Source organism: Neovison vison, chromosome 4 (assembly GCF_020171115.1).
Source record: "Neovison vison isolate M4711 chromosome 4, ASM_NN_V1, whole genome shotgun sequence".
Taxonomy (NCBI): Eukaryota; Metazoa; Chordata; class Mammalia; order Carnivora; family Mustelidae; genus Neogale; species Neogale vison.
In genome coordinates, this window is record NC_058094.1 from 133476477 (window position 1) to 133496049 (window position 19573).

Genomic DNA, 19573 nt, shown 5'->3' on the forward strand with positions numbered 1-19573 from the left:
GCACTTTCTTCGTAAAAATTCCTACAGTGACTTAAGACTGGCAGCTTCTCTTTGCGATTTTATTTTTAAATTAAATGTTATTGTTTAAGCTCTGCACACACAGTGATGGTGGTTAGTCCTGCCAGCGTGCAGACCTTCTGGAGTCCCCACTGTGTGCCGTCCTGGGTGCGGCAGGGAGCAAGACCACATCCTTGAACAAGAAGGCATTTACCAACTAACAAGTGGGATAGGATTGAGTTCAGGTGCCGGCTGTGACCGTGGAGCCGGGTGGTGGGACAATGAGCCCTTCACTGCCTGTGCTGGGTGTCTTCCGAGTGTCCTCAGAGGTGGCCGTGAGCAGAAAGTGGGAAACGGACATGCCGGAGAGGACACAGTAAATTCCCTAAGGAGATGTAACCGATTTTCCCAGCAGTACTAAATGCACATTTTGGATTTGTGCCTGAGTCAAAATGGAGAGAGCCCTTCTTGCATGGTTGGTGACTTCAGGGGTGCTAGGAATGGCTAGGTAAGCAGAGGAGTTGTGTTTTTCTCAGAGTGGGTCAGAGGAGGTGACACGTGAGGGAGCTCGGGTGTTTGCTGGGGAGTGGTTGTCGCAGACTGCTGCTCTAAGCCAGGCAGGAAAGGGGTGTGGGTGCAGGGAGGTGGGGACAGGGTGGCAGGTCCAGTGGGCAGCACTCTCCATCCTGGAGGGTGGGTGTGCAGGGGAAGCCCGTGTGCTCGCAGGTCCCAACTACCAACCCGAGCCTGACTCTGTTTTCACATGGTGGGTTGCGTCCCATCGTTGCGCCAAGCATCAGCTTCGTGGGTCACGCACAGCGTGTTTGGGAAGGAGGACAGACAGATCAGAAGGGGGAAGCGTCGGTGTGGATGGCCCGGATCCTGAGCACGGTGCCAAGTGTGTGCCTCAGGCGGGTCATGAGATGTGAGGGTCCTTCAGCGGACCTGCCGGAGTCCTAGTCCATTTTCTTGGCATAGGGATCCTCCTGGTGGGAGGGCGCCGGGCCGTGGAAATCCACTGCGAGCCGACTCTGCGGTTGGTTATAATGTGTAAGGCCTATGCGTGCCAGCCTTCTGGGTCTCAGGAACGCCTGAAAAAGCTTTATTTGGTGCAATGTTTTCAAATTTTAAGACAGTTATATCATTTAATGAAGTAGAAATTGCCCTTAAAATGGAAAAACAAACATGAAACAGAAAGAACAAAGGCATTGTTGAGGTTTGGCTGCTGGACCCACAAGTGTAAATATTGACGTTGTTGAGAAAAATGTTGACTCTAGAATCAGCTAACTTTTGGCTTTGTCTGAACTATTTGTCCGAACTGTAGTCTAATAAGGAAGAAAGTTCAAGCTTAATGGTGAAGATTATTTAAATTTTCATCATAAGTTCAAAACAACATTAAAAGGGACAGACCCCCTGGATCCCTGGGTGGCTCAGTCGGCTGGGTGACCGACTCTTGATTTCGGCTCAGTTCATGATCTCAGGGTCATGAGATCGAGCCCCGCATTGGGCTTCACGCTCAGCAGGGAGTCCATTCCCTCCCTCTCTTTCTCTCTTTTCTTCTCTCCCTCTACATCTGCTCCTACCCCTGCTCACCCTCTAAAAATGAATAAGTAAAAGCTTTAAAAAAAGGGGGGGGGACAGATGCCAATACATTATTTATAACGGCACTCTGGCAGCGGACAAAATTCATAATCAAAAGACACATGAAACCAACCCAGTGTGATGACCTTTTCTATAAGCCCCTTTCATGAAAGGAAGAGAGAAGACAACAGTCATTGGTACAATTTCTGAGTCAGTCTACAACTGTTCATGAGGACACCTTTTATTGTTGTAGGTATAAAGTTGCAGTATATGCCTGCCTGTCAGGCCCTTCTCCCGCTGTAGAGCACATTATTTTGGTAAATCAGCTGATGATTTGAATATGGGACTCTTTTAAAGGGGCATAGGATGTTACCTCTGCACTGCTGTAGGACATTTCAAAGTGTGGTTTTTTTTTCTTTTCTTTTTTTTTTTTTTTTTTTTGTTCAGGAGTAGGATGGGGGTTTGAGTTTCCACCAGAGCACAGATCGTGACCATGGTCTTTGTCTTTGTTGGGTGTAGACGGCAGGGTGGATTTATGGAGGGCTTGCCCTTGCCATGGGGGTTCTGTTTCACCAGCCGGACACTTGGGTTCACAGAGTCACACAACTGAGAGAGGGCATGATTGTTCAAGAGAAACCAAAATGGATAAGCTGTCAACAGTCTCCAAGTGGTAGAACTAGTGTGACTGGGAACGTGGTGGCATTTAAAGAAGGAAAAAAAAAGTTTGTATAAAAGTCAGTTTGTAGTCATTGTTTTATCCATCTTCGTTTTAGCATCCTAAGAAATTCTGCTGAATCTCATGGTTGTATTAAAAATATTTAGCAGGGCTGGGGGCTGGGGTTGTGCCTGGTGGCTCTGTGGGTTGAATGTCTGACTCTTGATTTTGGCTCAGGTCAGGATCTGTGTTGTAAGATCCAGCCCTCACTGGTCTCTGTGCTCAGTGGGGATTCTGCTTGAGATTCTCTCTCTCTCCCTTTGCTGCCTCCCCCATGAATAAATAAAATCTTTTAAAAAATTGAGCGGAGAATGTTAATTTTATTAAAGGAAGCTTATCGAATTGCCAACTTTTCTGATATTTAAAAACTGGGGGTAAAATATATGAAACCTAAAATTTACTACTTTAGCCATTTGTTAAGTGCGTAATTCAGTTGACTTAAGTACATTGACAGTTTTGTGTAACCATCATGGCTATCTATTTCCAGAACTTTGTCCTCATCCCAAACAGAAGCTCTGTATCCATTGAACACACTTCCCTTCTCCCCAGCCCCTGCTAACTTCTACCTCTTGTTTCTGTACTAGGTGCCTCATATGAGGGAGGTCCTACAATGTTTGTGCTTTGGCAACCAATTTACTTCATTTGGCATAATGTCTTCAAGGTTCATCCATTTCGTAGCGTGTATCAAAATGACATCCCTTGTCAAGGCTGAATAATATTCCTTCTCATGGATAGGCTTCATGTTGCATGTTCATTCATCTGTTGACGGACACTTAGGTCGTTTATGCACTTTGGCTATTGAACACAGTACCACTGTGAACATGGGTGTACAAATATTTGTTTGAGTCCTTGCTCCCACTTCTTTTGGGGTATATGCTTAGAAATAGAATTTTTGGAACTTATGATCATTCCGTTTGATTTTTTGAGGAGTTTTTGTTCCATTTTCCATAGAGGACACACCATTTTATATTCTCATCAGTGAGGCAGAAGGGTTTCAGTTTCTCCACATCCCCACCAACACTTGTGATTTTGTGTGGCATCTCATGGTGGTTTGATTTGTGTTTCCCTAATTACTAGTGATGTGGAGCATCTTTTCATGGGTTTATTGGTTGTTTATTTGTTTACCTTGGAGAAATGTCTAGTTATAGTCTTTTGGCCATTTATGCAATAGGTGGTTTGTTTTCTTATTGTTGACTTGTAGGTGTTCTTTATATATTCTGGATATTAATCCCTTATCAAATAAATGATTTGCAACCCTTTTGTCCTTCTCTGTGGGTTTTTTCACTCCCTCGATCATGTTCTCTGCACAAATGTTTTTAATTTGGATGAAGCCCAGTTTGTCTCTTGTTGTTGTCTGTGCCTTTGGTGTCTTATTCTGGAAGTCATTGTCAAATCCAACATCATGGAAACTTTTCCGTAGGTTCATTAAGGAGCCTAATTAGTTGATTAGTGTGAGTCAAAAGTTCAACCTCATCATTTTGGACGAGGCTATCCAATTTTCCCAAAACCATTTATTGAAAAGACTGTCCTTTCCCCATTGAATGGTCCCAGCACCTTTGTTGAAAATCAGCCAGCCATTATATATGACGGTTTGTTTCTGTGCCCTCTATTCAAGTCCATTAGTCTGTATGACTGTCTTTCTTCCATTTCCTGCTTTCCTTATCACTGTAGCTTCATAGTAGGTTTTGAAATCAGAAAATGTGAGTCCTCCAATCTTGTTCTTTTTCAAGGGCTTTTTTTGCCATTTGGGGTCCTGTGAGAATCTCTGTAGATTTTAGTAAGTTTTACTGATTTCTGCAACAAAGCTGGACAGAATTTGTGAGGGACTGCCCTGAATCTCTAGATTGCTTTGAGTATTATCATCATCTGAACAATATTAAATGTTCCAAACCAAAAACAGGATACTTATCTTATTTATATCTTCCTTCTATTCCTACAGCAACATCTATAGTTTTTTGTGTATCTTTTGCTTCCTTAGTTGAATATATTCCTCGTTGTGATTCTTGACGCTGTTTTGAATGGAGTTTTCTTTTTTTTTTTTTAAGATTTTATTTATTTATTTGACAGACAGAGATCACAAGTAGGCAGAGAGGCAGGCAGAGAGCAAGAGGAGGAAGCAAGCTCCCTGCTGAGCAGAGAGCCTGTTGCGGGGCTTGATCCCAGGACCCTGAGATCATAACGTGAGCTGAAGGCAAATGCTTAACCCACTGAGCCACCCAGACACCCCTTGGAGTTTTATCAATCTCCTTTTCAGACTTTTAGTTAGAGTATGGAAATTCAAGGGATTTTAGTGTGTTGATCTTCCATCCTGCAACTTTAATGCATTTATTAGCTTGAGATTGAGTGTGTGTCTTAGTAATCTTCAGAGTTTTCTGTAGATAAGATCATGTCATCTGTGAACAGAGATCATGTTAGTTGCTTTCCAGTTTGGGTGTCTTTTATTTATTTTTCTTGCTCTATTACTTTAGCTAGAACTTCAAATGCAATGTTGAGTAGAAGAGGTAAAAGCTGGCATCCTTGCCTTGTTTCTGGTCTTAGGGAAGAGCCTTCCATCTTTCACCATTAAATATGATGTTAGCTTTAGTTTTGAGACATTTTAGGAGAGACCAGAGTTACCCTGATCTTCTTAGTATATCTAACTATAGTTTTCCTGTTCCAAAGGGACTACTCAACGGGCTTATGGGATATGTATTTTTCTGGCTGATAAGCAATCTCACTTGGTAAATACTTTCAAAGGTCATATTAAGGTGATAAAATGGCCATGTTTCTGTGATATTTTTGGCACTCCAACAGCCATTAAATCTGAACCTTCAGGGGGAAAGTAGCATGTTTCCCTGTGTTGAACACATCCCAGAGTTTCGGAGGCATACAAGGCAGGGCAAGCAGCAGGCACAGAGTGAGCTGAAAGGAGTATGGGAAGCAGTGGCAGAAGGAGGTGTGGGGCAACGTGTTAATATGGGTGCAGAGAGGGTCCTTAAATGGCCAGGAAGGCCCATCCTATGTGGCAAGAAGGGGAAGCCAGGAGGATGGGAGTCCCTACCCCAGGCCTGCCAGGAAGTGGGCGAAGGGGGAAAAACAGCATCCCAGGAAAGTGAGATTTCAGACTGAAGAGGTGGGAAGATGTGTTTACAGAAGGGCCCAGAGCTGGGAAGCTGTCCATGCAGAGCCATCAGACCCTCGGGGGGTTGGGGAGGCCCACAGGAGACAGCACAGAATTGTCCTGGCAGCCGGCTGTGATTGGTGTGTTTATGTCAGAGTTCTCCAGAGAAACCGAACATGTATGGGTCTGTATGGAAACTTACCTTAAGGAATTGGCTCATGTGACTGTAGAGGCTGACAGATCTGGAGTCCGTGGGGCTGGCTGGCAGTTCGGGAACTCAGGCAGGAGTATGCTACAGTCTTGAGGTCAGATCCCTTCTCGGAGTGACCTCAGTCTTTGCTCTTATGGCTTCAACACATTGCACAAGGCCCGCGCCCATTATGGAAGGTTTCCCTTTACTCAAGTCTGTGATTTCAGATTTCAGAGCACTTTTATTAATTTATTTATCTATTTATTTTTTTAAATTGATTTTAGAGGGCGAGAGAGAGTGTACAAGTGTGCATGCATAGCGGGGAGGGGCAGATGGAGAGAGAGAGTCTCAAGCAGACTCCATGCTCAACGTGGAGCCCAATGAGGGGTTCAGTCTCACCACCCTGAGATCGTGCCTGGAGCTGAAACCACGAGTTGGATGCTTAACCAACTGTGCCTCCCAGGTGCCCCGCGGAGTACTTTCAGAACAGCCTCTAGGTTGGTGTTGGATTAAATGGCTGGGCCTAGAGCCTGGACACATGGAGCTCGCCACCATGGGGGCGTGCAGGTGTGCAGGGCTGGGAGCTGCTGGCCCTGCCAGAGGCTGGAGGGAGGTGACCCGCCACAGCTGTGCCCAGGTGGGGAGTGGAGTGCTCCCGCTGACTTGTTTGTGCTTCCATGTCTCCGGCCCTGTTCTTTCCAGCCCAGCGGCCTCTTAGGGTATGTTCTTCAGTTTCCATCCAGGTAACTTAAAGGATCCTACACACTTGCAGGAAACATGAGTGGTCGGTGGTAAATGTTACATGTTTACGGTGCTTCTGTTCCTTTTAGCTAAAATGACAATTTAGTAGTGTTCTAATACCTTGCGTCTGAATTCGTTTTCTAGGACCACCAGAACCAAATAGTATGGACTGGGTGGCTCAAACAACAGAAATACATTTTCTCATGGCTCTGGAGGCTGGAGTCTGAGACTGAGCTGTGGGCAGGGCTGTTCCCCCCTGAGACCTCTGACCTTGGTGTTCAGACGTCCGTCTGCTCCCATGGTCATCCGTCTGCGTGTCTGTGTTCTGATCTCCTCTTACACCAGATCAGGGCCCACACTAATGCCTCACTGGAACCCAGTCACCCCTTAAAGACCTCCCACCTCCAAATTCAGCCACATTCTACGTCCTGGGTGTTAGGGCTTCAACTTCTGATTTTGGGGGAGGACCCAGGTCAGCCCATTACTGGGTCTTACCTTGATTTCTGTGCTGTTTCAGCAGATGAAATCAGTATCCTGACTTTTGTGCCCCATCTGATTTTAGGTTTCCCCTGGGAGGCTTCTGTGAGTCTCTGATTTCTGAATTCTGAAGACTTCAAACTATCTGAGGAAGCATTTCTGTGGGGCGTGGGGCCCTGATGGGCAGGTGCTGTCCCCTTCACAGCTAGGTGCTGCTCTCCACACCGATCTGGAAGCTGCCGTTCTGCCTCCGTGATAGGCTCGTTCTTTCTGGGCGCTGTTGTCCATGTTTCTGGGATTTCCTTCGTGCAGGTTGAGTTTTCTGCTGTATTGATTCGATGTGACTGCCCCCAGTATCCAGTTTATTGTGTCCTAGGCCCCTTCCTACCTGTACTGTTTCTTCCGTTCTCCTTTTCAATTTCATGGAGAGAAATGAGCCCCTTTCTAAGTTGTCCTTACGTTTTTCATAGTAAAGCGACTCCCGGGAGATGAGCCCTTCCACGCCCTGAGCATAGGAGCAGAAAGTGTTTGCTCAGGTCTGTTTCCTTGCTCCCTCATGGTAGGGGTTCTTGTTGCCTACCCTCTGCTGGGGACAGTATAGGAGAGGTTGGGGGTCCTGCTAGCTGTGGCCCCTGGACGTGGTGGGGCGGCCATCCTGGAGTCATTTTGTTTTCTTCTTGCTGTAACCGGCTGGCACGGATGACCCCCCAGAGTCCCTTTTGTGAACGCTGCCCTGCTTAGATCCAGATGCTGAGAGCCTGGTGAAGTGAGGGCAGTGTCCACTCTTGGTGTGGGCGTTGGGCACAGTGAACGCAGTTTACCTTGTGGGGAGCAAGACTGAGAAGGAGCATTTACAATTCTGTGTGGCCAATGAAAAGATGAATATAAGCCTAGCATGGGGCCAGGAGCCCAGAAGGGACACGGACGGAGCCATCTTGGAGCAGCGATGATTGGCGAGAGGCAGTCTGGGGGGACTTCCTAGAGGAGGTGATTCCTGAGCTCAGTCCTACAGGGTATAGTGCGTTTGCTGGTGGTGGAGCTGGGGCCGACAGTTGCAAGGACAGAGGCTCAAGAAAGCCTCTCGTGGCCCAGAGTTATGAATTATTCAGGGTGTCTGCACCATGGAGGAAGCAGGGGTGCAGGACGTGCACCTCTGGGAGTGATTATGGTGGGGAGCGTTCGTTGCTGCCGTTCCTGAAAATGTTTTCACGACTGATGACTCCGTTCCTGGAATCTACACACGGCTCTCTGCTTGCTGCTGAGATTTCAAAGGACAGATGGGTCTCAGAGAAGCTCGCTTCACGGAAGTTTGGCGGAGCTTCATGGAAGTTTGGCGGAGTTCCTTTTTTTGTCTGTGTGTTCAGAGGCACGGGGAAGACCCATCCTGAGTCCAGGCCAAGGCACTGGTCGCCCCTCGCCCCTCCTCCCTCACCCCAGCCCCAGTCTTCTGCATCAGAAGGGAGGGGCCTGTGTCAGACTCAGCTGGGAAACTCGTCTACTTCGTACATGGCGAGCTGGTGGTTTGCTCCACAGTAGAGTAAAACAGCAAAAGTCAGGATCTCTATTTCCTGCTTATTAGGAGCTCCCTGGAAGAGCCAGTATGCCTTTTCACGTAGCTGCTGGTATTTGCAGCTCATGTAGAGGGCGGGAAAGTCTCCTGGGTCTTCGCAAGTACATTTCCGGGAATGTTCTTCTCAGGGGTTGTACTCACAGACTCGGGGCCTTCAGGGAGAGCGTAGAGCTGGCGGGGGGCCCTTAGATGCCCCTGACAGTGGTCGATCTTGACTGTGGCTGGGGGACACAGGCAGCTCCCCGAGGACCCCAGCAGCACATACCCGCCTCCCTGCCTCATCAGAATTGGGCTAAATCCATCATGGCCCAAGTATGATAAATTGTCAGGGTGTAAATATTTGTAACAAGGAAAGGAACCCAGGGGTCCCTGGGAGCTCCTGAGAAGGCATGCGGTCAGTGCCGTGGGCCAGGTCCCCTTTGGCGGTCTGGGGGCTCTGTAGCTGGCTCCTGTCTCAGAAGGCCGGCCCATACCCCCGGGGGTAGAGATCCCGACTGAGCACCTGACTGCCCGAGGGGTGTCCCAGCGGCAGTCCCCTTAGCTGTGTCGTTCTTAGCCAAGTGGGGAGGAATGAATTTCTTCTCTGCTCAGACTTCTTACCATCTGTCTCCGTTGCAGGTGCTGAGAGCGGTCAGTGTAACGGGAAGGAGGAGCCGATGGCTTTAGCCGGCTGTCCAGATTCCTTCTTGCACCGTCCGTACTACCAGGTATGGGGGAGCGTGGGCGGCTGCCGCCTGCACGGGCAGTGGCTCAGGGCCACGGCGCAGATGGAGTTAGTGACCGCGATCCACTCCGTCACTGGCTGTGGCTGGACTGGGGCTGCTGGCACGTCCCGCAGAGGATCACACGTCTGCCACGGTTGTCTTCACTTGGTGCTGCGAGGCTTATCACCTGTCCTCTCCGTCCGCGGCTTATCCCCTGTCCTCTCCGTCCGCGGCACCCTCTCCTCGAGCAGCTTGTTGTTGTTGTGCGGCTTTGCCTGTGACCCGCGGGATGGGGTGTTCAGGGGTGGTCGTCTGCTGGGCCCCAGAGCCCAGGTGGCAGGGGCCGTGGCCCCTTCGGGGACGTCATCTGGGGGCACTGCATCCTGGGCGAGAAGTGGGGAGAGGGTGGGCTCTGGGCCTAGGCGCGGCCTTTCAGAGATGGAGTCCCCCCCCTCCCCCCAAGACTGGCTCCTTCCCGCCCCGTCACCCAGTAGCATGCGATGGGGTTTGGTGCAGGGCACGGCACGTTCAGACGCGGCCCTCCAGGTTCTCAGGCTGCCCGGTGGGTCTCCCCTGGACACTTCCTTCATCTTCCGAACCACGTTTATGTTTGAACTTTTACTTGACTGTGTGCAGGAACATATCTGAAGGAATGCACTAGCCAGGCTTGGTCTGTCTTTTTCTTTTTCTTTCTTTTTTTTTTTTTTTTTAATTTATTCGAAAGGGAGCAGGGGGAGGGGCAGAGGGAAAGGGAGAAGCAGACTCCCCGCTGAGCAGGGACACCCCCCACCCCCCATCATGACCTGAGCCAAAGGCTTCACCAGCTGAGCCCCCCAGATGCCCCAAGCTTGTCCATCTTTATGAGGCTTCGAACACTTCACGTACCTGTACCATCTTTCTCTCGCCCTCAGTGTCTCCCCAGCAGAGCTCCCAAGGTTTGAAAGCCCTTCTGTATGCTCTACCCTTGATCTGATACTGTTGTCTCCTTCCTTCATCTGTAAAGTCTCTCTTTGGTAATAGCGCTGAGAATTTCCTTGTGTGCCACGGCTGCGGAGAGATTTCCTTTTTAATTTTTTTTGGCATCAACATGATGTGGACCTTCAAAGAGAGGCCGAAGGTTAGGAATTATTCATTGTAGCTGCTGAATTTGAGACGAGACCGAAGCCGGTCACTGACCAGAAAAGAGCACCGGCACCCTAGCCGAAATGTGGAGTGTGTTGGGGACCGTGGGTCTGCTCCGTGGGTGATTTATGCAAGGCCCTCTGCCTTCTGCTGGGCTGATCTCTTGTTCTTAGAGGGCCTCACCCTGTTGATGAAAGCTCTGTGCTGCACCCGTGGCTCGTTCTCCCATGGTCACTTAGCTTTGGCCAGGTGTCTGGGCCCAGACTGTGCCCATCGTCTGTCCTGCTGCCCTACCATCACTCCCAGATGGAGGGGATGGATCAGTGCACCACAAGGGATACCGTCCCTGGGGCAGTCTGTCTGAAAGTTGGTGGAGAAGTGTCTTCGCCAGCTGGTTACGGAGCAGACCTGGAGGGCCAAACCTGATGGATAGCACCGAGTCCCTCTTGCAACCTCCCCGTCCCCCATCTTCAGTTTCCCGCAGGGCCACACAGAGATGGCAGAAGCGCCAGGCAAAGGTCACGCCTCAGTCCCCAGAGAGCTGTTTGTCTTGGCTGACTCAGTTGTCGGAGGCTGCTCTGCAGGAGCCAGGAAGCCATGGGTGCGTGGTAGTCAGCCCAGCGAGCCTCTGTCGCCCCTGGAGGAAATGCTCAGTCATGCCGTTCGGTGACTTTGGATGGCATGGTCCTCCTCCCATAAAAACCCAGCAGCCAGACTTGGCAGCTCACATCCGCCATTCCTGGGAAATCGGATGACAGTTCCAGAATTTCTCGGAAAATGGGATGATTTACAGGGAGTTCCAGTCTTGAGCAATCTGCAGTTTTAGCAATTAGAGAAATCTCCTAAGTTAGAGAGAAGAATTCTTAAGATCGTCAGCGACGAACGGTTTTCTGATTCTAGCTGTTCACTTAGAACTGGGGTGTGGATTCGTGACAGGGTTTGGTCAATAGATTGCTGAGATATAGACCTTTTTATAGACACAGAAGCACCCAAATTAGCAAGTGCATTAAGTTATCCTGCTTTCCGCGGTAAGGGACTATGTGGAATGGGCATAACGGGCCCCAGGGCTGGTGGGATGGCGGCAAACAGCTTCCCTTTGAAGACTTAGCTTTTCCTTTAAAATATGATTATTATCATAGTTCTGTGGCCTTGAGGGGGGCGTCTTGTAACAGTCCTGTGCCTCAGTTTCTCTTCTGGTAAGAAAGGGTTAATGGTGTCCAGGTTGTGTGGGGACCAGAGCAAATGCACAGAAATCGCCTGGCATGCAGGTGGCCGTGTCTCAGGCACCCAGCCCAGGGTACTTAGGTTTCATTCCTTGGTCATCAGCTGGACCAGACACAGCGTCAGAGCTAGGGCGACAGCTTTGCAAGAGGCAGGCAGATTCCCGGGGCTCATGAGTCCTTGTGGGGGAGGTGGACGTGGGACAGCTGGCAAATAAGATGATTGTGAATGAGGATAATAATTCGGAGGCAAATAAAACAGGCCAGCGGGAGAGAGAGGAGGTCAGAGAGGCCTCCCCAGAGGAGGCGTTGAGAGCCGAGGTGGCACCCAGGCAGAGTGGGCAGGGCTCTCTCTGCAGAGGACAGAGGAGGAAAAAGCCTGGCCTGGGGAGGCTGGGGGAGAGGTGAGACTTTAGTCAAGTGGGAATGGGAGTGGCTATATATAGAGACCTGCAGGCCATCGTCTGCAATTTTAAAACCCCAGAAGGTCCAAACCCGGAAGAACTCTCATTTCTCACATCACAGCAGGCCTTGACTTGACTCATCTCGAACTGTGCCCTACAGGGGCCTCCCTGGGCCCTGCGTTCTCTCTGTTCAGTTTGAAAAGTCTTTATATTCCCACCTCCCTCTGGCCTCTGGGGTTTCGAGGAAGGGGTTACACACCTGTGAAGAGGTACATTTTATTTATTGACTAAAAATGAAGGTGGCATTTATTATCCTTAAGAAAGGAATGCAAAAAAGTAGGAAGCGGGACGAGTTCAGGGAACACATGCGGACAGAATGTTGAACGGTGCTTTGGCAGTGAAATGCTCGAATGTAGACGTGATACAGGTTATCAAGCTTACTGTTGAATTTCCAAACACGGAGTATCGAGCTTTACTGTTCTGATTTTTATTCTTGATTTCTGAATCAAAAACACGTATGTTTATGGGGCGCCTGGGTGGCTCAGTCCGTGAAACCTCAGCCCTCCGAGGTTCAGGGCATGATCCCAGGGTCCTGAGCTCCAGTCCCGCTTTGGGCTCCTGGCTCAGTGGGGGGCCAGCTTCTCCCTCCGCCTCCGCTCATCGCCCTGCTTGTGTGCTCTCCTGCTGTCTCTCTGTCCAATAAATAAATAAATAAAATCTTCCAAAACAAAAAAACGCACGTATGCTTGTCTTGGAAGTCAGCATCTGAGAGAGGGTCCCTGTGACCGCCCCCCCGCTCCAGGGAGCTGTCCCTGGCTCCTCTGCCCCCAAGGGAATTCCTCAATTCTGTCCCAGCCCCCCTTGCTGCTTCTCTGGTTCCATTTCAGTCCCATAGTCCCAAGCCTGTAGGCCAGGAACCTTCCTCTCCAGCTTGAGGGCTGGCAGACAACAGCCATGGGCCGTCCAGCCCCCTGCCTGCTTTTATAAATGGAGGCTTATGGAATCAGGGCCATGCTCATTTGTTTACATCTCTGCAGTGGCTGCTTTAGGGCTCAGCAGCCCAGTAGAGCAGCGTCTGGCCCTTTGCAAAGAAGCCGTTTGCCAACTGCTGTGTTAGGACACTGACTGCTCCAGTGAGTGCTGTGGGCGGACGGAGGCCAGAGCGGGCCTCCTTGTGGTCAGGGCCATGGGGACAAGATCAGAGCCTGAACGTGGGCCCTCGCCTGCCAAGTACACACAGCTGGGCCTGCGGACCTCTGGGGACAGCCAGATTCCTGCACCTTCTGGTGGTGTGGAGGAGCTGGGGGATGACATTAGTCCTGTAGTCTTGGTTTGGGATCCGTCCCCAGAAATGAATCCCATTCCCAAAGCCCATCCCTATTCTTTTTTTTTTTCCAATTTATTTATTTTCAGAAAAACAGTATTCATTATTTTTTCACCACACCCAGTGCTCCATGCAAGCTGTGCCCTCTATAATACCCACCACCTGGTACCCCAACCTCCCACCCCCCCGCCACTTCAAACCCCTCAGACTGTTTTTCAGAGTCCATAGTCTCTCATGGTTCATCTCCCCTTCCAATTTACCCAAAAGCACATACCCTCCCCAATGTCCATAACCTTCCCCCCTTCTCCCAACCCCCCTCCCCCCAGCAACCCACAGTTTGTTTCGTGAGATTAAAAGTCACTTATGGTTTGTCTCCCTCCCTATCCCATCTTGTTTCATGGATTCTTCTCCTACCCACTTAAGCCCCCATGTTGCATCACCACTCCCTCATATCAGGGAGATCATATGATAGTTGTCTTTCTCCGCTTGACTTATTTCGCTAAGCATGATACGCTCTAGTTCCATCCATGTTGTCGCAAATGGCAAGATTTCGTTTCTTTTGATGGCTGCATAGTATTCCATTGTGTATATATACCACATCTTCTTGATCCAGTCATCTGTTGATGGACATCTAGGTTCTTTCCATAGTTTGGCTATTGTGGACATTGCTGCTATAAACATTCGGGTGCACGTGCCCCTTTGGATCACTACGTTTGTATCTTTAGGGTAAATTCCCAGTAGTGCAATTGCTGGGTCATAGGGCAGTTCTATTTTCAACATTTTGAGGAATCTCCATGCTGTTTTCCAGAGTGGTTGCACCAGCTTGCATCCCCACCAACAGTGTAGGAGGGTTCCCCTTTCTCCGCATCCTCGCCAGCATCTGTCATTTCCTGACTTGTTGATTTTAGCCATTCTCACTGGTGTGAGGTGATATCTCATTGTGGTTTTGATTTGTATTTCCCTGATGCCGAGTGATATGGAGCACTTTTTCATGTGTCTGTTGGCCATCTGGATGTCTTCTTGGCAGAAACGTCTGTTCATGTCCTCTGCCCATTTCTTGATTGGATTATTTGTTCTTTGGGTGTTGAGTTTGTTAAGTTCTTTATAGATTTTGGACACTAGTCCTTTATCTGATATGTCGTTTGCAAATATCTTCTCCCATTCTGTCAGTTGTCTTTTGGTTTTGTTAACTGTTTCCTTTGCTGTGCAAAAGCTTTTGATTTTGATGAAATCCCAAAAGTTCATTTTTGCCCTTGCTTCCCTTGCCTTTGGCGATGTTCCTAGGAAGATGTTGCTGTGGCTGAGGTCGAAGAGGTTGCTGCCTGTGTTCTCCTCAAGGATTTTGATGGATTCCTTTCTCACATTGAGGTCCTTAATCCATTTTGAATCTATTTTTGTGTGTGGTGTAAGGAAATGGTCCAATTTCATTTTTCTGCACGTGGCTGTCCAATTTTCCCAACACCATTTATTGAAGAGGCTGTCTTTTTTCCATTGGACATTCTTTCCTGCTTTGTCGAAGATTAGTTGACCATAGAGTTGAGGGTCTATTTCTGGGCTCTCTATTCTGTTCCATTGGTCTATGTGTCTGTTTTTGTGCCAGTACCATGCTGTCTTGATGATGACAGCTTTGTAATAGAGCTTGAAGTCCGGAATTGTGATGCCACCAACTTTGGCTTTGTTTTTCAATATCCCTTTGGCTATTCGAGGTCTTTTCTGGTTCCATATAAATTTTAAAATTATTTGTTCCATTTCTTTGAAAAAGATGGATGGTACTTTGATAGGAATTGCATTAAATGTGTAGATTGCTTTAGGTAGCATAGACATTTTCACAATATTTATTCTTCCAATCCAGGAGCATGGAACATTTTTCCATTTCTTTGTGTCTTCCTCAATTTCTTTCATGAGTACTTTATAGTTTTCTGAGTATAGATTCTTAGCCTCTTTGGTTAGGTTTATTCCTAGGTATCTTATGGTTTGGGGTGCAATTGTAAATGGGATTGACTCCTTAATTTCTCTTTCTTCTGTCTTGTTGTTGGTGTAGAGAAGTGCAACTGATATCTGTGCATTGATCTTATATCCTGACACTTTACTGAATTCCTGTATAAGTTCTAGCAGTTTTGGAGTGGAGTCTTTTGGGTTTTCCACATAGAGTATCATATCATCTGTGAAGAGTGATAATTTGACTTCTTCTTTGCCGATTTGGATGCCTTTAATTTCCTTTTGTTGTCTGATTGCTGAGGCTAGGACTTCTAGTACTATGTTGAATAGCAGTGGTGATAATGGACATCCCTGCCGTGTTCCTGACCTTAGTGGAAAAGCTTTCAGTTTTTCTCCATTGAGAATGATATTTGCAGTGGGTTTTTCATAGATGGCTTTGATGATATTGAGGTATGTGCCCTCTATCCCTACACTTTGAAAGGTTTTGATCAGGAAGGGATGCTGTACTTTGTCAAATGCTTTTTCAGCATCTATTGAGAGTATCATATGGTTCTTGTTCTTTCTTTTATTGATGTGTTGTATCACATTGACTGATTTGCGGATGTTGAACCAACCTTGCAGCCCTGGGATAAATCCCACTTGGTCGTGGTGAATAATCCTTTTAATGTACTGTTGAATCCTATTGGCTAGTATTTTGGTGAGAATTTTTGCATCTGTGTTCATCAAGGATATTGGTCTATAGCTCTCTTTTTTGATGGGATCCTTGTCTGGTTTTGGGATCAAGGTGATGCTGGCCTCATAAAATGAGTTTGGGAGTTTTCCTTCCATTTCTATTTTTTGGAACAGTTTCAGGAGAATAGGAATTAGTTCCTCTTTAAATGTTTGGTAGAATTCCCCCGGGAAGCCATCTGGCCCTGGGCTTTTGTTTGTTTGGAGATTTTTAATGACTGTTTCAATCTCCTTACTGGTTATGGGTCTGTTCAGGCTTTCTATTTCTTCCTGGTTCAATTTTGGTAGTTTATATGTTTCTAGGAATGCATCCATTTCTTCCAGATTGTCAAATTTGTTGGCGTAGAGTTGCTCATAGTATGTTCTTATAATAGTTTGTATTTCTTTGGTGTTAGTTGTGATCTCTCCTCTTTCATTCATGATTTTATTTATTTGGGTCCTTTCTCTTTTCTTTTTGATAAGTCTGGCCAAGGGTTTATCAATTTTATTAATTCTTTCAAAGAACCAGCTCCTAGTTTGGTTGATTTGTTCTATTGTTTTTTTTGGTTTCTATTTCATTGATTTCTGCTCTGATCTTTATGATTTCTCTTCTCCTGCTGGGCTTAGGGTTTCTTTCTTGTTCTTTCTCCAGCTCCTTTAGGTGTAGGGTTAGGTTGTGTACCTGAGACCTTTCTTGTTTCTTGAGAAAAGCTTGTAGCGCTATATATTTTCCTCTCAGGACTGCCTTTGTTGTGTCCCACAGATTTTGAACCGTTGTATTTTCATTATCATTTGTTTCCATGATTTTTTTCAATTCTTCTTTAATTTCCCGGTTGACCCATTCATTCTTTAGAAGGATGCTGTTTAGTCTCCATGTATTTGTGTTCTTTCCAAACTTCCTCTTGTGGTTGACTTCTAGCTTCAGAGCATTGTGGTCTGAAAATATGCAGGGAATGATCCCAATCTTTTGATACCGGTTGAGTCCTGATTTAGGACCGAGGATGTGATCTATTCTGGAGAATGTTCCATGTGCACTAGAGAAGAATGTGTATTCTGTTGCTTTGGGATGAAATGTTCTGAATATATCTGTGATGTCCATCTCATCCAGTGTATCATTTAAGGCCTTTATTTCCCTGTTGATCTTTTGCTTGGATGATCTGTCCATTTCAGTGAGGGGAGTGTTAAAGTCCCCTACTATTATTGTATGATTGTTGATGTGTTTCTTTGATTTTGTTATTAATTGGTTTATATAGTTGGCTGTGCCCACGTTGCATAGATATTTAAAATTGTTAGATCTTCTTGTTGGACAGACCCTTTGAGTATGATATAGTGTCCTTCCTCATCTCTTATTATAGTCTTTGGCTTAAAATCTAATTGATCTGATATAAGGATTGCCACTCCTGCTTTTTTCTGATGTCCATTAGCATGGTAAATTCTTTTCCACCCCCTCACTTCAAGTCTGGAGGTGTCTTCGGGTTTAAAATGAGTTTCTTGGAGGCAACATATAGATGGGTTTTGTTTTTTTATCCATTCTGATACCCTGTGTCTTTTGATTGGGGCATTTAGCCCATTAACATTCAGGGTAACTATTGAGAGATATGATTTTAGTGCCATTGTATTGCCTGTAAGGTGACTGTTACTGTATATTGTCTCTGTTCCTTTCTGATCTACCACTTGTAGGCTCTCTCTTTGCTTAGAGGACCCCTTTCAGTATTTCCTGTAGAGCTGGTTTGGTGTTTGCAAATTCTTTCAGTTTTTGTTTGTCCTGGAAGCTTTTAATCTCTCCTTCTATTTTCAATGATAGCCTAGCTGGATATAGTATTCTTGGCTGCATGTTTTTCTCGTTTAGTGCTCTGAAAATGTCATGCCAGCTCTTTCTGGCCTGCCAGGTCTCTGTGGATAAGTCAGCTGCCAATCTAATACTTTTACCATTGTATGTTACAGACTTCTTTTCCCGGGCTGCTTTCAGGATTTTCTCTTTGTCACTAAGGCTTGTAAATTTTACTATTAGGTGACGGGGTGTGGGCCTATTCTTATTGATTTTGAGGGGTGTTCTCTGAACCTCCTGAATTTTGATACTCGTTCCCTTTGCCATATTGGGGAAATTCTCCCCAATAATTCTCTCCAGTATACCTTCTGCTCCCCTCTCTCTTTCTTCTTCTTCTGGAATCCCAATTATTCTAATGTTGTTTCGTCTTATGGTGTCACTTATCTCTCGAATTCTCCCCTCATGGTCCAGTAGCTGTTTGTCCCTCTTTTGCTCAGCTTCTTTATTCTCTGTCATTTGGTCTTCTATATCGCTAATTCTTTCTTCTGCCTCATTTATCCTAGCAGTGAGAGCCTCCATTTTTGATTGAACTTCATTAATAGCTTTTTTGATTTCAACTTGGTTAGATTTTAGTTCTTTTATTTCTCCAGAAAGGGCTTTTATATCTCTGGAGAGGGTTTCTCTAATATCTTCCATGCCTTTTTCAAGCCCGGCTATAACCTTGAGAATTGTCATTTTGAACTCTAGATCTGACATATTACCAATGTCTGTATTGATTAGGTCCCTAGCCTTCGGTACTGCCTCTTGTTCTTTTTTTTGTTGTGAATTTTTCCGCCTTGTCATTTTGTCCAGCTAAGAGTATATGAAGGAGCAAGTAAAATACTAAAAGGGTGGCAACAATCCCAGGAAAATATGCTTTAACCTAATCAGAAGAGATCCCAAATCGTGAGGGGGGAGAAATCTCCTCTGATTGGGATCTCCTTTGATTGGGATCTCCCAATCTCTTCTGATTGGGATCTCTTCTGATTTGGGGATAAAAAGAGGTTCAAAAAGAAAGAAAGAAAAAAAAGAAAAAAAGAATTAAAAAAAAGAGATTGAATTAAAAATTCAATCAAGAATTTAAAAAAGAATTAAGAAAAATAAAGATTGAAGAGATTAGGATCTCTTCTGATTTGGGGATAAAAAAAGGTTCAAAAAGAAAGAATGAAAAAAAAGAAATAAAAAGAATTAAAAAAAAAGAAAATGAATAAACAAAAGTATAAAAAAGAATAATATATATATTAGATAATCTAGTTAAAAAACGTTAAAAGAGAAAAGGGTAAACGTTATAAAAAATTTTAGCAGAAGAAGAGAAAAAAAAATGAAAAAGAAAAAAATTAAATTAACTGCAAGACTGAAAAATCACAGGCAGAAAGCCATGAGTTCCGTGGTTTGTTTTCTCCTCCTCTGGAATTCTGCTGCTCTCTCCTTGGTATTGAAACTGCACTCCTTGGTAGGTGAACTTGGTCTTGCCTGGATTTCTTGTTGATCTTCTGGGGGAGGGGCCTGGTGTAGTGATTCTCAAGTGTCTTTGCCCCAGGCGGAATTACACCGCCCTTACCAGGGGCCGAGCTGAGTGATCTGCTCGGCTTTGCTTTCAGGAGCTTTTGTTCCCTGAGCGCTTTCCGTAGAGTTCCGGAGGACGGGAATACAAATGGCGGCCTCCTGGTCTCCGGCCCGGAGGAGCCGAGAGCCCGGGGCCCCACTCCCCTGTGCGCCCTCAGCGAACAGCTCCCAGTAACTCACGTCTGCCCAACCTCCGGCCGCGCTCCGAGCTCACCGAGCTTGCGGCCCGTTCAAGGCAACTCCGAGCTGCGAGCTCACTGTCGGCTCTGTCTCTGCAGCCGGCTTTCCCGTTCCAATATCCGCAAGCTCTGGGACACTCGGACACCCCCGATCCTTCTGTGACCCCGCAGGACCTGAGGTCACGCCGACCCTGTGTGGGCTTCGCCCCGGTTTAGCCTCTGGAGCGATG

The 19573-nt window shown here is 46.7% G+C and overlaps 1 protein-coding gene across 4 annotated transcripts in view; it reads left to right on the plus strand.

Annotated features, from left to right (window-relative positions):
• GRB10 (growth factor receptor bound protein 10) overlaps window positions 1–19573 on the plus strand; it is a 178095-nt gene that overhangs the window by 45372 nt on the left and 113150 nt on the right. For all 4 annotated transcript variants that reach the window (XM_044245689.1, XM_044245691.1, XM_044245690.1 and 1 more), the window contains one exon: window positions 8990–9078. In XM_044245689.1, the coding sequence (XP_044101624.1) occupies window positions 9028–9078 (51 nt within the window). In that variant the 5' untranslated portion in view covers window positions 8990–9027. The remainder of the gene's footprint in view (window positions 1–8989; window positions 9079–19573) is intronic.